Genomic DNA, 17,541 nt, shown 5'->3' with positions numbered 1-17,541 from the left:
ACTGAGATCATCAGCTAGAAGTGACCAGTACTGAGACCCCAGGGTTTGAGCCTGTAAATCCTCTAAGTGCCTTGCTCAACTCACTGGGCAGCACAGGCCTTGTGGCTCATCAGGACTGCTCTGTGCCAGGAGGTACTGCACATGGCCCACGTTTTATTCTTTTTTTTTTTTTTTTTTTTTGCGGTACGTGGGCCTCTCACTGTTGAGAGGCCTCTCCCGTCGCGGAGCACAGGCTCCAGACGTGCAAGCTCAGCGGCCATGGCTCACGGGCCTAGCCGCTCCGCGGCATGTGGGATCTTCCCGGACCGGGGCATGAACCCGTGTCCCCTGCATCGGCAGGCGGACTCTCAACCACTGCGCCACCAGGGAAGTCCCCCACATTTTATTCTTGTTCCTTAGGGAATGCCTTGTGAGCAGTGCCCTGAGCTCCTAGGCCTAGTGCCTCCTTGATGGCCCCCCGAACCTCACCAGGCTGGCTCCTGAGAGGTCGGTTGCCTAGAGTGGGCCCATGCCATCGGTTTAATTACCACCCTTTATAGTTTGTCCTTGATGGTGAATTACTTTGGTGTGTGAAACACAAAATTCTCTGTTAATACAAACACAGATCAAACCCAGTATTTTAGCAGGAGAAAATGTTCCTAGGATTTGGAAGAATTGTACAAAACAAAAACCAAATCCTAATTACCTGCTTTGGAGAAACTGTCAGGTGGCATACTTAATATCATTACCGTGGCTGTGTTAATCACTGTACAAAGAGATGTTTTTAGATTGCTAAAAAGTTCCTGCAATGATTTTAAAAGTATATATAGTTTTCCAGTTGATTTGAAATGAAAGGGAAACCATTTTTATTTATATATTTTGTGAGGTAAATAAATAAAGTTGGAAAACAGGTCAATTTCATGCATGCAAGGTTTTATAGTAGGAAAAAAATGCCTTGCACCTGTTCTGACCCTTTACATTTGAGGTTATTTGTTTTCAAACTTGACCCCAAGCACCAGTTTCACACAACTCTGTAAATAATTTTTTAGATAAAACATAAGGATATTTTATTTGTTTTGATTTCTAGGATTGCGGTAATGTAGTAACTGAAATTACTAGCCTGTTGTACATAGCAGTTAATTAAAGAAAAGCATTAACTATAGGAGAACACCACCACTGCTGTTGTCTTGTATCAGTATAAAAAGGCAGTAATTTTTTTGACAGCCACTGATTGGAAAGTTGCTTGCAGCCTTCCAGAAGCAAGAGGGTACATGCTGTGGATCAATAACCGGCAAATTTCCCATTAAAAAGAATACCTGAGCAATGTTCCAAATAGCCACTGGCATCTTAATTTTCCATGAAACCTCAAATACTTGTGTGCTGAGGACAAGTCATTTTCGGACAATTTTTCCAGACTACTTGTTAACAGTTATTGCTGTCCCAAAAGGTTGACAGCCTACATGATTGATATTTCATTTGCTTGTCATCACTGCTTGAGTAATGGCGAGCACTATATTTCTGTGATTTTAAGGAATATAGTTTCCTGAAAGACATTTCCCTTAGTATGTATTCCAGAGAGCGTATCACACATGTTTATGCTTTATGTATATAAGTTTTTGCATCTATAGAAGGAGAGGATCAGTTTCCTATACAGTTTGAATGTCCTCAGAAGGCAGGGTATACTTATATCAGTCCATAGCCATCAAAAATACACTTTCGGGGCTTCCCTTGTGGCACAGTGGTTGGGAGTCCACCTGCCAATGCAGGGGACACGGGTTCGTGCCCTGGTCCAGGAGGATCCCACATGCCGCGGGGCGGCTGGGCCCGTGAGCCGTGGCCGCTGAGTCTGCGCGTCCGGAGCCTGTGCTCTGCAATGGGAGAGGCCATGGCAGTGAGAGGCCCATGTACCGCAAAATTAAAAAAAAAAAAAAAATTAAAAAAAAAATACATTTTCACTTCGTTTTTAGGGCGAAGAGCCTTAGACTTGTTAACTTGTGATTCTAAAGATGATGTAGAATTTTATAACTCCCCTTTATTTATAAGGGAAAAATAAACTTGATCTTGTAATAATTTTAATTATTACATAAAAGCAATAGAAAGATATATGTACATATTTTTTAGAAAGAAACTTTTAAAGAATATCAGCAAATAATGATTATCAAGGAGGAATTTTCTGAAAATATGATAGTTAAATAGAAAATGTGCTTATGGTTTTTAATACAGAAACAACAAGTATTAAAGGGGAATTCTGCTCTGTGACAGCCCCTCACAACACAAAATCAGTGGTTTTCATTGTTGATATTTTCCACCAAGAGCATCACTGTTGTTTGTCAAGTGTTAAAAAAAAGTTAGGGCAAGGACTTCCCTGGCGGTCCAGTGGTTAAGACTCCGTGCTTCCAATGCCAGGGGTGCGGGTTCAATCCCTGGTCAGGGAACTAAGATCCCACGTGCCACGTGGTGCAGCCAAAAAAAAAAAAAAGTTAGGGCACAGAAGCCACATGCAAGTTAGGTGGACATATGCTCACCAATTAGCATATTAAAGAAAATGGGGTTAGACCGTAATACAGCCTACTGAATGACCTTGTTTATGATGGAGTATGAAAGCTTTTTGAACTTGGAACTTAATTTTTCATGCCCAGATTTTTAAAGTGAAATTTGATCTATACTAAAGTATTTAGAAGACTAAAACGTGAAAGGTATGTTTGCTTGAAACTGTGCTACCTTTTTATCATATTAATCCTGTCATCTTTGGATGGATCATATCTTGTTTCCTTGTTCCACGGTCTCTGTGATTTTGATTTCCATTATCTGTACATTTTATACACAAATATGAATAATGTTTGATTAACTGACTGGCATATAGGTCCAAGCTAAATGTGAGGCGTCTCCATTTTGCTTTGTAAAATCTAGGGAAAAAGAACAAAAGGCAATTTGAGAAATTTCTACTAAAATACTTTTTGTGTCATTTTAATTTATTTTAAAATTTTTTTATAAGATTCTTTTTTTTTTTTTTAATGTGGACCATTTTTGTTTTATGTTTTGGTTTTTTGGCCATGAGGCACATGGGATCTTAGCTCCCCAACCAGGGATCGAACCTGTACCCCCTTCATTGGAAGGCGAAGTCTTAACCATTGGACCGCCAGTGAAGTTCTTGTGTCATTTTTAATATATGTCATTTTCAGAACATCTCTAGAGATCAGATACTAACGTAAAATCTTAATCAACATTTTTTACTCTTAAAGATAAATGACAATATGGAGGATAACACTATACTGGACTTTTAGTCCTGAGTATTCACTATAGTCATTTTGATGTGCAAATAGGGAAAAAGAATTCTCGAGGCTGATATGTATATACCAGTAATTTACAAAAGTACTATGAATTAAACAACCCATAAGTGTCTGTTCCAATATTCATACATTACTGAGTAATCTCTTTCTATAATCTCTTTGCAGTATTATTCCACAGTAATGGAACAGCAAGTAAATGGACAGTTAATAGAGCCTCTGCAGATATTTCCAAGAGGTAATGTTGAACAAATTCTAATCAACGATGATTATTTCAGTAAACTGTTTCATCAACAGTTATGTTTTCCAAAGGTTTAAATGTACATAACATGATGTTTAGCTCTTAATTTGAAAAAAGAAAAGAGGTATTCATTATCGTGGGGATTGCAGGCTGTATTATAGTTATGGCAGATAGAATATCTAATTTACTAGAGTAAATTAAACTAACTAGATTGGTTTTCGTTTTTGAAGTACATACTTACATTCGCTTAAAGAACTCTTTGGGGGTTCACATGGTTTCTAAACCAAGGCAAATGAATGACTTTAATTTTGGATATTTATAAATTGTGGCTCATGATGGTAGTCAGAGCTGCTATTGAGTAGAAACCTTTCAGCTAGTGCAGAAACCAAGATTTCCTGGGGGCGGGTGTTTAGGAGCGATATTTTTGTGGAATGTTTGGTGCTTGATTTTGGGGGGAGACATTTTCTAAATAATTGAAAATCCTCATAAATAGGAATTTGATTGTTAAGTTTCCAAAAATATGAGCTAATGAGAGTGACCCTTGGTGAATCACCTGGTCAAATCATTTGTTTTTCCCTTTAGGTTTGATAGTACTAGGCTTGTGTCAGATATGATTGCTCAGCTGTATATAAATATTCCCTCAAAATTTGAATAATGGTGAAAAAGAACAGTTTAATTATATAAACCATTAAGTCTTTCACCCATTATACATTGCCCCACTTGGAAATCTATGTTTTCTGACTGATGGAACAGATAAGAAAATTCTCTAAGTAAGTCTTCTAGAAATAACTGAATTGAAATAATTAAAAGTTAAACTTACCTTCGTTAACTGATACTGTACAAATAATCATGGTATGGGTTTTCCAATTAAGCATTCTAGACTTTCATTACCTGTAACTCTCTGAAGTTTGAATAGCTCAGTTAACCAGTAGACTCCTATTTGCACTGATAGTCTCCAGCCCATGAGAAGATCTGGGTTCAAGAGTAATGCTATTCTTCTAGCATTAACATGGGCAGCGGGATTAGGAGTATTTAGTACATTATTAATAATAACTTATTAAAGACCTAAGTAAGTAAGTAAAATTGGGCCGTTGATAGCGTGTCTGAAACAAGATTATGATTATATCAGTTCTGTTGCACCCGAAGACTAAAAACTAAAAAAAAAAAGAAAGAAAAGAAAGAAAATGTTGCCATTTCTGTGTATTAAGCCAAGAACAGGGTGCAGATTATTTCTTAATATTTCCAATAACCAGAGAATTTGGGCAAGTTTCAAAATTGTTTCTCCACAAGGAGTATTTTTTTTACCAGCTGAAAATTTCCATTCATTGCTTTCCTACTGGATGACTTTATAGCTCTTTTGTAGCAAACCCCAGAAAGTATCCTGGAGAATTATAATTCTAATGCTGAGGGCCTTCCTTTTTTCTTTTTTTCCAAAAAGTATTTACTTCTCTTCATCCAGAATCTTTCTAAGTTCTGTTTGTTTTCTTTTATCTTGTGAACAGCCCCTGTCAGTGTCCCTGTCTATATCATTGTGCCCCTCCCATGATAATAACAGCCATTTTTAGCCATCTTTTCTGTTCAGACACTAATATTGCTTTGTGTGTCACCATTTCTAGTTCTCCCAACAGTCATGCCTATTATTATTGCTTCCATTTTATACTTGAGAATATTAAGGTTCAGAGACGTTAAGTAACTTCAGTCACAATTTTTAAGTGGTTAATATACCCTTTGAATAAGAATTTTGTTTAAGTTGTAATTTGCTTAGAGTTGAAGGGCTATATGCTCTTATGTAGGTTAAAATGTTAGTAGAGTGTGCATGGGGGTAGTTTGGAGGGCTTGGTAGGAGTGTGGAGAAGAGTATATTGTAAGGAGGAGATTCTTAAAAGAAAATATGTGACATTTGAGGGTCACATGAAGTCCTAGGACAGAACCTATTAGTCTCCAATAAATTATTAAATACAGTTGTTCCACGCCAAATTTAAACTTTTTAAAATATGAGACTCAGTCTCCCTATCTGTGTGGTTTTGTGCATACTGTTACATGTCTTTAGTTTTCTGCAGGTTTTTGCTTTTTGCTTATTTATCTACACAAAGTATAGATTTTATGAAATTTTATTTTTCATATAATTTTACATAAATCTCTAAATATATATAAAATTTCATGCAAGATTTATATAAATTTAGAGGTTATACAGATTTTTACAGTTAGAGTATAGACATTGGGTATATTGCCTGGGTCTACTGAGTTGGTTAGAGGCTCTCAGACCTTAGATTCTTAGATTCTGTGGTCAGGCCCCATGTGAAAAAGAATCTCTAGACTGAGCAAATCAGAGGACGGGAGAAAACAATTCTCTTCTAACATCAGGTCTTCTCATTCCAGGTGGCACAATCGCATTGGATAGTAGCTCCCAGCTCAGGGCTAATTCTCTTTGTAGTTAAAAGATATGTTAACTATTAATAAGTATGAGAATTCACTAGCTTTACAGTAACTTCTGACTCCACAACTTTAGGAAATATGAGGCTACTGGGTTTTTTTGAATACTGTTTACTTAATATTTTTTAATTAATTAATTAATTTTTGGCTGCATTGGGTCTTCGTTGCTGTGCGCGGGCTTCCTCTTGCGGTGAGTGGGGGCTACTCTTCGTTGCAGTGCGCAGGCTTCTCATTGCGGTGGCTTCTCTTGTTGCAGAGCACAGGCTCTAGGCACGTGGGCTTCAGTAGTTGTGGCACGCGGGCTCTAGAGCGCAGGCTCAGTAGTTGTGGCACCAGGGCTCAGCTGCTCCGCGGTATCTGGGATCTTCCAGGATTAGGGCTCGAACCCGTGTCTCCTGCATTGGCAGGTTGATTCTTAACCACTGCGCCACCAGGGAAGTCCCTTGAGTACTGTTTAGATTTCCAGTCATAAAGATTTAAGAAGCCAATTGAGGAACGAGGCAGATGTTAAGGTAGGAGATAAGAGTTGATGCCTGTCTCTAATTTCTTAGTTAGCCACTTTCTTACTAAATGAAGTTTATAATGCACTGGCTACTTCAGAGGAAATGCTCTGAAGTGGTGTCTTAGGAAGTATTAATGGTCCCTAAAGGACCAAGCATCAGATGTATGTGACTGTTGTTTTGTTCAAAAAGTTAATTTCCATCTTTAGGAAAGAGGATTTGGAGTCTTAATTTTAACGTATTTTAGAAAAACAAAAATCCTTTATTGAGGTTTAGATCTTTTTTAAGGAAAATAACATAATAACTTTGAATATATTTGAAATACACAAAACTAAAGCAACTGATGTGCTTTGTAATTATTAGCCACATCTTCTTATTAAACAGCTCTATTTCTTGTCAGAAACAGAGGAAAATATATGTACATCTGAGAAAGGAGCAAAAAAAAAAAAAAATCAAATTCATCCTTTCCCGAACAATCAATCAAAATTGACGGCCCCTTAACATATAATATGTAGGACACTGTAGTTTTCAGATGGAAGCAGCCTATAACATGGGCAGGAAGCACTTTATTTTTTTTTTAACATTTGATGAAGAAGCATTTGCTGAATTGGAAAAGTACTAACCTGTAACTCAAGATGGTCAGGAAATTAATATTATTTTCCCTGGTACTGCTTTATGCTTAGACTTAAATATTAGCAAATGTCAAGATTTGCAAGAAATGTCATGAAATTAATGGTATATCTGTATTCTAACAAATTTGACTGCTTACTGCTTTGCAAACTGACGTTCAAACTTAAATATTTCATCTTAGAATCTCTAGCAATTGTTTTGGCATTAAAAGATCCTCCTCCCACTCCCCTCCAAAAACCGCAGCTATTTTCATTGTAGTCTTAAGTGATAACAGATATACAATGTAATAGAGTGAGGAAAGATGATGGCAGAAATTTGAATTATGAAAGGAATCTAATCATTTTAGCTCAGTTAACTTGATTTTTATATGTTTTAAGCAGAAATTGGAATTTATATGAGGTGGTGTCAGAAAGCTCTTTGCATTTATAAATGCTCACTCCTGCAAGTTAAAAACCCTGGTTCATAATTCCCACTTTGGGTCTTGGGAGCCACTTTTCAATCATTTCTCTCTGCTAATTTTGGTGTCACCCTCATTTCTTTTTAAACGATTCATTTTGAGCAAATTTGTAAATGGCCCTGATGTGTTCTACAATTTAGTCAATTACTGTTTCAGCCTGCAAGCCTCCTGGGGAACGGAACATACATGGCCTGAAGGTACGAATTTCAATAATTGTTTCAGTAAAGTTAGATGGATTTGTAATGCTGTGTTCCACTTATTGAAATGTCAAATAAAACTGTACTTTCTCAAGCTCTGACAAGCGTTCCTTTTTTTTTTTAAATGGGATGTGGAGGGGGATTCATTAGTATTTGTTCAATATGTGTACATATTGGGGTTTTGATGCCGTATTTAAAAAATTATTATTATTTGGAATTCTTTTGTTGGTCTGTTTCTTCAGGATGATCCTGGGTACTGGTCTCCACAAAGATTTACTTGAGTAAAAATATAGACTTCATTTCAGTGATTAATTAAGCACATAAGCATATTGCACACAGAATACCCCCCTCTTCTTTTGACATGTTTATGCTAGAAACATATATCTATTTAATGTCCTTTCATTGTTCTGCATATTTTGAATTCTGGATTTCTGCTTAAGGCTTTACATTTAAAAGAAAAACTGGCTATTGTATTAGACTCAAGCGTTTTATAATTAATTACTTGGACCTCATTTTTCAGTGAATAGGAAACATTCTGCAATGTTCTGCCTGGTTTTAAAGCTGAAGGGGTATGATATTGTGAGGTTCACTACTAACCCTTGGATGTTTTCTTAATATACTTTTTTGAACATACTGTTTTTTATATAAAACAAAAAGAAACAGTGAACTGAATTTTTTCACTAGAGCTGAATTCAATTCTAGACAGTGAATTGAAAATGTCCCCAGTTTATCTCTCCCTTTTTCAGCACTATTTAAGTATTTGAATAATGACAGGAACAAAGTATTATGTAATATACAGGTTGTACAGTTTTTATAACCTATATACTGAATAGACTCCAACCATGGGTCTGTCTAGTAAAAAGCTAATTAACCTTCATAGTGAAATGAGAAATTTGTGGCAAATTACAGGTTAATTAGAACTGTGTCCTCAGAACACAGACTGATCAAGATCCTTTCTTTACTTGTAGGTGAATACCCGGGCTGGATCCTCTCAACACAGCAGCCCAGCAGTCTCAGATTCACTTCCAAGCAATAGGTGAGAGCGAGCGAGTGACATGTGCCTCTGAGCATGAATATATACATAGTTGGGAGTGAAGAAGAGGCTTGTGGGATGACACCTCTTTTTTTTATAAGACCTCAAAAGTGTGTATGTGGCTAAGAAGAAATCTGACCAGTTAAGTAACCCTAGCTATGTATTGACTGAAAAGAAAGGACCTCATAGAGAAAGATAAAATTAGACATGTTGAACTATTTATTTTGGTCTGTGGAATGGTTTTCCTTCAGTCTCCAGATTATGCAGAAACAGAAGATTCAGTGCCTTTGACTGTTTTCATGCTTTGATGATCTGGTTTGTATAATGCTTATTATTTTTGTCTTGCTTGTCCATCTTTTGGCAGTGTCATGCTTCACTGACATCTTTCCCAGAAGGAGGCAAGGAAAGAGTAATGTGGTGAAATTTAAATTGACCAGCCAAGTTGTCCATTTATGTATCTTTGGTGCACAAGAGATTGAGCTATTACAGAAGGAAGATAATTTTCATTAATTCATGCTAACATTGTCCCATACTGGGATGGATACTAAAGACTTGAGCCTCTTCACAGTGTTCTTCTGACAGGTCTGAGAACTTACTTCTAGAAGATTAAGGTTCTCAAGTAGAAGGACCTGCTTAAGCTGAAAGAATTCTAGATCATATTTGTTACATATTCAGTTATTCAGCTGATTAACATCTTATTACTGTACTTGAAGATGACACTTGAAGGTGATCGCTCTGTGTGTATGTATTCACACTCGTGACTGAAAAGCCATCATTGAGCTGGATCACCCTTCCATTGTGTGCCCAGGTCTTGCTGGGTTTAGGGCAGTAGTCAGTGTTTGCACAGCCCTTATCTGCTGAGATGTAGTTTAGGCTTCTACTTTCCCTTCCATGCCCCTCCTTACCCCCTCCACCCAGTGTCTTGGTTCTTTTGCCACTGGGCTTTACTGCAGGTAATTTAAAGTCTCTCCTTCTGATTCTCTCTCTACTTTCCTGTCCCCTCCCCAAAAGTCACTTCCTTGATTGCTTTATTATAGTGTCAGTATATCTTACCCACAGCTTTCCTGCTATGAACACACTACTCTTAGAGTGCGTTTCCTTCTTAAACAATTTATTCTGTGTTAAAATACATCCACTGGTTATTCACCAGTGAATCATCTGTCTTGTGGTCCTGAGGGGTAGGTCTTTTAGTCCTCATCCAAGTGCTTGGCCCTGCCAGGCGATGCTCTGAGGCCTCTCTTTTCATGCTTGTTGGGCATGAGAGTCATGTCCACCGAGTAGAGGCATGGGGACTGAGGGTCACTTGTTACATTCAGCTCGAAGAGGGCAGGGCCTTTAATTATTACCACTACTTCTAGAAAAAATGTTATTCAGACAGACTGACTATTAGCCTTGAGTGAAAACAAGAACTTTTCCTGGTGTTTTAGGTCAAAGTTCATCATGGTATAAAAAGCAGGGTGGAGCTGAAAAAGACAGTAAGGCAGAGAAGCACAGGATAACTTTTCAGCTCTCTCAGATTTGGTTTTAACCAAAACCAAAGTGAATTAGCTTGGCTTTTTAAAAACTATCATTTATATTCACAGAGTATTATAACATCTTTGGGCTGGAAAGAGGCTATCTGATCTAGTGGTTCTCAGCCCTTTGTTGCAGTATCTTCCTTTAGGGATATGACAGCCTCCCAAATAGTAATGGTAGTTTGCTCCAGAAGTGATTTTTGTTATGGGAGGAATGCAGTTTGAAAAAGTCCTACAGGTGATTTTAATATGCCACCCTAGGTTGGCCATGTCCTGTGCCCCATACTGATAACTAATCAAAAGTATTTATTGAGTGCCTCTTATTTATTCAGTCCTGTCCTACCCACTAGGAATACAATGTGGTCCTTATCCTCTGGAGCTTGCTGTCTCATAGGCATACAGACCCCCAGTATACAAATAATTGTACTTTATAATTAGTGTTATGAAGGAAACAAGCAGATTTTGAAGTGAGAGAATACTGGGCAGGATTGTGTTTAGATTTGGACGGGGTGCCCAGGGGAGTGGCATTTCACTTCGGCCTGAAGGATGAGAAATACCTAGCCACATCAAGAGCCAGAGAAGGGCATTTCAGAGTGTGGGGAGAGTGTAAGTGAAGGCCCTTGGGTGGAAAAGGAGCTCCATGTATTCAGAAGGAGGCCAGTTAGGCTGGAGCCCAGGGAGGGGTGCTGGGCTGGGGGAGGGAATGGAAAGGCGGGGAGAACAGTAGGAGTGATAGGAGAAAAGGAGGTGACAGGAGCTGGCTCCTGGGGCCTGGTGTTTGAGCTTTCCCCTCAGCGTATTGGCAAGCTGTTAGATGACTTTCAGCAGAGTGCCATGGCCAGCTCTGTGTTTATGGAAGACTCTTGCCTGTGGTGTGAAGCATGAGAAGGAGAGGCCCCCATCTAATCCTGCTCTCGTTAGGTGCCCGACTCCCCACTCCTTGCCAGATGGTCATCCAGGCTCTTCCTGAACAGCCCTGTGGCAGGAATGCACTTTATTGGCTGAGGCACCCGTTCCATGTTCATGTAGCTATGTCTCAGAACGTTCTTTTCGTGACCTGAGATTTGTGTCCCTTTAGCACCCACTCGTAAAGATTGAGTTTAGCCCTCAGAACAGGGCTGTTCCCTCTTCTAGGTGATAGCTCTACTAGTCATCTTCCCTCCAAACATACTTCTTCTCCTAGGTTTCCTGTCTCAGTAAATTCTCCCACGTCCACCCGGCTGCTAACTCCAAGGGACCCACCAGGCATCATTCACTGCTTCCTGGGTCTCCCTCAGCCCCACATCCAGTCAGTCCCTACATTTATAGGTTCTACCTTCTGAATCACTGTGGAATCTGTCTACTTGCCAGCATCTCTGTTTTTGCAAAGGTAGATCAGGCTCCCTAGATTACTGCTATAGCCTCCCGTGTTGCCCCATTGCAGTCCCTCCTCCACGCTGCAGCCAGAGTGATCTTGCTGATGCATGTTCTGAACCCATCATTCCCCCCTTTACTGCTCCTCACAACCTTCAGGACAAACTGTACCCTCTACAGCAGGTGAGCCATGGCCTGCCACCTGTGGGTCCTCTGCTCACTCTAGCCCCCTAGCCTGCACTCCCCGCTTCCAACTGATGGTCCAGCTTTGCTGATGAATACATGGTCCCCTTAATGGATCACATTTCCTCTCACTACTGGGCCTTCACATCCACTGCTGCTTCTTTCCTTCTTCTTTTAATCTGTTCCCTTCTTCGCCTTCATTCTGGCTAACCTTCGTCATCTTTGATGAACAAAGATGTTATCTTCTTCTGAAAACTGTCCCTGATTATTGCCCACCTCCCAGTCTATGCCAGGTACTCCTTCTATGAATTCCCAATATCTCCCTGTGCTTGCTTTTACTGTAGTGGTTAGCACATTGTATTATAATCACCCCTGTCCCCCAATGGATTCTGTACTCCTTGAGGGCAGTGACTGTAGCATATTGATTGTTTATTTTATTTTATTTTATTTTATTGAAGTATAGTTGGTTTACAATGGGTTAATTTCTGTTGTACAGCAAAGTGATTCAGTTAGATATATATATGTATACATATATATATATTCTTTTACATATTTTTTTCCATTATGGTTTTGAATGGATAAAGAAGGTATGTTACATATATAAATGGGATACTACTCAGATGTATTCATTGTTGAATCCCCAGTTCCCAGCACGATGCTTGGCACATAGGTGATAGTCAGTAATGCTTGAATAAATGAGTGGACAAATGAATTTATATTCCCTTTAAATCTTGTCTCTGAATTATATTCTCCCAACTCATTCAACTTTTCTGATACAACATTATTTCTTGTCCCCTCACCCTTTTACTCTTCTTTGGGTATCTCAGTGTCCCCTTAAAATGTCATTCCCAGATTACAGTTGTATCACATTTAAATTTTAAAGTGTTTTTAAAAGTGATTTTTGGATAGCTCAAGTCACTGTGACCATGCAGATAAATAAAACATTGAGGGATTTTTCTGGTGGCGCAGTGGTTAAGAATCCACCTGCCAAATCCTAAAGATGCTACCAGAAAACTACTAGAGCTAATCAATGAATTTGGTAAAGTGGCAGGATACAAAATTAATGCACAGAAATCTCTTGCATTCCTATACACTAGTGATGAAAAATCTGAAAGAGAAATCAAGGAAACACTCCCATTTACCATTGCAACAAAAAGAATAAAATACCTAGGAATAAACCTACCTAAGGAGAAAAAAGACCTGTATGCAGAAAACTATAAGACACTGATGAAAGAAATTAAAGATGATACAACAGATGGAGAGATGTACCACATTCTTGGATTGGAAGAATCAACATTGTGAAAATGACTCTACTACCCAAAGGAATCTACAGATTAAGTGCAATCCCTATCAAACTACGAATGGCATTTTTCATAGAACTAGAACAAAAAATTTCACAGTTTATATGGAAACATAAAAGACCCCGAATAGCCAAAGCAATCTTGAGAAAGAAAAATGGAGCTAGAGGAATCAGGCTACCAGACTTCAGACTATACTACAAAGCTACAGTAATCAAGACTGTATGGTACTGGCACAAAAAGAGAAAGATAGATCAATGGAACAGGATAGAAAGCCCAGAGATAAACCCACGCACATATGGTCACCTTATTTTTGATAAAGGAGGCAAGAATATACAATGGAGAAAAGACAGCCTCTTCAATAAGTGGTGCTGGGAAAACTGGGCAGCTACATGTAAAAGAATGAAATTAAAACACTCCCTAACACCATACACAAAAATAAGCTCAAAATGGATTAAAGACCTAAATGTAAAGCCAGACAGTATAAAACTCTTAGAGGAAAACATAGGCAGAACCCTCTATGACATAAATCACAGCAAGATCCTTTCTGACCCACCTCCTAGAGAAATGGAAATAAAAACAAAAACAAATGGGACCTAATGAAACTTAAAAGCTTTGCACAGGAAAGGAAACCATAAACAAGACGAAAAGACAACCCTAGAATGGGAGAAAATATTTGCAAATGAAGCAACTGACAAAGGATGAATCTCCAAAATTTACAAGCAGCTAATGCAGCTCAATAACAAAAAATCAAACAACCCAATCCAAAAATGGGCAGAAGGCCTAAATAGACATTTCTCCAAAGAAGATATACAGACTGCCAACAAACACATGAAAGAATGCTCAACATCATTAATCATTAGAGAAATGCAAATCAAAACTACAATGAGGTATCACCTCACACCAGTCAGAATGGCCATCATCCAAAAATCTACAAACAATAAATTCTGGAAAAGGTGTGGAGAAAAGAGAACCCTCTTGTACTGTTGGTGGGAATGTAAATTGATACAGCCACTAGAGAACAGTATGGAGCTTCCTTAAAAAACTAAAAATAGAACTACCATATGACCCAGCAATCCCACTACTGGGCCTATACCCTGAGAAAACCATAATTCAAAAAGAATCATGTACCACAGTGTTCATTGCAGCACTATTTATAATAGCCAGGACGTGGAAGCAACCTAAGTGTCCATTGATAGATGAATGGATAAAGAAGATGTGGCACAGATATACAATGGAATATTACTCAGCCATAAAAGGAAACAAAATTGAGTTATTTGTAGTGAGGTGGATGGACCTTTAGTCTGTCATACAGAGAGAAGTAAGTCAGAAAGAGAAAAACAAATATTGTATGCTAACACATATATATGGAATAAAAAAAAAATTTTTTTTTTCTGAAAAACCTAAGGGTAGGACAGGATAAAGACGCAGACATAGAGAATGGACTTGAGGACATGGGGAGGGGGAAGGGTAAGCTGGGACGAAGTGAGAGAGTGGCATGGACATATATACACTACCAAATGCAAAATAGGTAGCTAGTGGGAAGCAGCCGCATAGCACAGGGAGGTCAGCTTGGGGCTTTGTGACCACCTAGAGGTGTGGGATAGGGAGGGTGGGAGGGAGACACAAGAGGGAGGAGATATGGGGATATATGTATATGTATAGCTGATTCACTTTGTTATAAAGCAGAAACTAACACACCATTGTAAAGCAATTATACTCCAATAAAGATGTTTAAAAAAAAAAAAAGGATCCGCCTGCCAATGCAGGGGATGCGGGTTCGAACCCTGGTCCAGGAAGATCCCACATGCCGTGGAGCAACTATGCCCGTGCACCACAGCTACTGAGCCTGTGCTCTAGAGCCCATGAGCCACAACTACTGAGCCTGCGTGCATAGAGCCCGTGGTCCACAACAACAGAAGCCACTGCAATGAGAAGCCCACGCACCGCAACGAAGAGTAGCCCCTGTTCGCCACAACTAGAGAGAGCCCGTGTGCAACAACTAAGACCCAGTGCAGCCAATAAATAAATAAATAAAAATAAAACATTGAGTAAACTGGGGCACAAAGAAATTGCCAGGATATAGAAATATAATTTTTTGCCAAAGTTTATAGCCAGATATTGACATAATGAATAAAATTAGTTTTTTCCTCTGTTACTCTCAAAGCATGAATTGGTCTTTGCCTTAGGTGGATATGTTTATTAAACTGAGCTTACTAATCCACATGGTGTTCCTAAACCATAATTACTGAATTCATGTCCCACTGCCAAGGCACGGCCTTTCCTAAACATTCTGGCTTTCTCCTTCTATAAAATTAGGATGATTAAATTTTCCATCTATCTACCTCTGGTGTTAAGAAGATTGATGAAGTTGTATTAAGGAATCATGTTTTGTTTCTTGGATGAAAGGTGTTTTGTAAATGCAATGAATCAAAATGTTATTCTTTCAAGTTGCATGACATAATGGAATATCTGTGGAGAAACATCGCCTGAGCATTGTTTGGTCATTTCTGTTTTTATAATAATTGCAAATATTAAATTGGAACCATTTATGGCAATATCAGGGTCCAAATGTTTTCCAGAAAAAAAAAGTATGTGTGTAAGACAGACAGACTTTGAACAAGGTCCGTACCTTAGTTTTCTTTATGTATCAGGAATAACTTTCCCCCACAGGGTATACCCACGGCGGGATAGTTACTGTGAGGATTAGATCAGGATACTAAGTAATAGCATTTAGCACAGTGCGTGGCACATGGTCATCACTCAGGAAATGGTAGAGGCTAATAGTTTGTTTTCAACTGGACTGATCTTAGGCAGTTGTTTATTTTGGGGGGGATGTATTTCAGCTTTAGTCCCATTCTGCAGTATTCTTAATTGCCACTTGAGTGCATGAATTCTTAGACTTGGGAGGATGTTATTAAAATTTAGAATCATTGGCTGAAGTCATGTTTTATAAAATCTGGGGAAATTAGAGACTAGGGCTCCATAATTTGCATTTGACTGTAGCGGAAGTTTAAGAAGTATTTATTAAGAAAAAATAATTATAACTTGGAAATGGTGAGTGTGGTCAAACTTGAAGTCTGAGGTTTTCTCAAATATAACTTATTAAAGGTGCCAAATGAGTGTGTGTGTGTGTGTGTGTGTGTGTGTTACTACCATAAATAACAACCAGAATAATGACTATCATTTATCAGACACTTAGTATGTGCCAAGTCATTGGGCTAGGTTCAAGAGTGGGAAGGAAATGGAATATATAGAGAGGTGAGTAAGATGTGGTATCTGTTCTCAGGGAGCTTCCAGTCTTGGGACAGGGTGTGGTGGGAAGAAAGGTATCTACAGATAACTACCAAAGGGAGGAGAGTTAATTTGGCAGGTGGGTAGAGGGTTAGAGTAGATAGGTTAAGGATCGAGTTAACAAGCTTTAAATTTCAAATTAGAACATTGATGGGAGGAGGTATTATTTTATGCACCACTCTGCTAACTGGGTGGATGTGTACAGGTATAACTCATTTTAAAGCTAGAAGGACTTCACAGCATCCTTTGGCCACTTTCCCTAAACTCATCCACATAAATGTTTACATAGTCATAAATATCCAGAGAAGAAGATTTCCATATTTCTTACATACCTATGGAAGCTGGGTTTCATACCTACAGGAAAGGAAAGGAAAGAGAAGGCAGCTAAAATTGATTTAATACTTACTATGTGCAAGAAACAGATGCTAGGGCTTTTTGTAATATTTAATTTTCTTGGTTACACTATAATGTTGATATTTCCCCCATTTTATAGAAAGGGGAATTGAGGTTCAGAGAGGGTAAGTATCTTGTTCCAGAGCACACAGATAGTGAGTGCCAGGATTTATTTCTATTACACATTTACTTCCCAGGAAGCTGAATTGTAACTCTTAACTATAGTAAAAAAAAATCAGGACTTAAATTATTTTATCTTTTGAAGTTCTGTAATCTTTGTTTGCTGTGAACATTCTAAGAGTTCATTGTTAAGGACTTGATATTTAGCAGATGACAGAGTCCACATAAAATAACCACTGTAAGGCTACTCAAAGGCAGCAGAACTAATAGCAAAAAGAGGTCTCTGAAATAGTCCATACAATAGCCTAGCTTCATCATGACAGTAGGCTTTTTTATTGCTTTAGATTACTAACGGGGTTTCAGTCCCTTATCGATGCCTTTGCCTTTTGGCCAGTTACTTTAGAAAATATTTTATGTACGGAGAAGGATGTAAAGAGTAGTGTAGTCTATGTCTACATCTAAAACAAAAGTGAGTTTTAGTCTGGAATTTTCAATGGTGTTCAAAGGTGTTGATGAACTTGCCATTAAAAACTATGTCTTTTCTTTTCAGCTTGAAGAAGTCTTCTGCTGAACTGAAAAAAATATTAGCCAATGGCCAGGTAGGTGTCATTACATATTAAGACTATAGT

General features: G+C 38.4%; 1 protein-coding gene across 4 annotated transcripts in view; it reads left to right on the top strand.

Moving 5' to 3' along the window:
• Positions 1-17,541, top strand: part of MAP2K5 (mitogen-activated protein kinase kinase 5) — a 262,810-nt gene that overhangs the window by 33,794 nt on the left and 211,475 nt on the right. For all 4 annotated transcript variants that reach the window (XM_060097122.1, XM_060097121.1, XM_060097123.1 and 1 more), the window contains 4 exons: positions 3,435-3,504; positions 7,684-7,724; positions 8,693-8,760; positions 17,463-17,511. In XM_060097122.1, coding sequence (XP_059953105.1) covers positions 3,435-3,504; positions 7,684-7,724; positions 8,693-8,760; positions 17,463-17,511 — 228 coding nt within the window. The remainder of the gene's footprint in view (positions 1-3,434; positions 3,505-7,683; positions 7,725-8,692; positions 8,761-17,462; positions 17,512-17,541) is intronic.

This window comes from Mesoplodon densirostris, chromosome 4 (genome assembly GCF_025265405.1).
Source record: "Mesoplodon densirostris isolate mMesDen1 chromosome 4, mMesDen1 primary haplotype, whole genome shotgun sequence".
Taxonomy (NCBI): domain Eukaryota; kingdom Metazoa; phylum Chordata; class Mammalia; order Artiodactyla; family Ziphiidae; genus Mesoplodon; species Mesoplodon densirostris.
The sequence above is the reverse complement of the archived record's forward strand: the minus strand, read 5'-3'. Positions and strand labels throughout refer to the sequence as shown.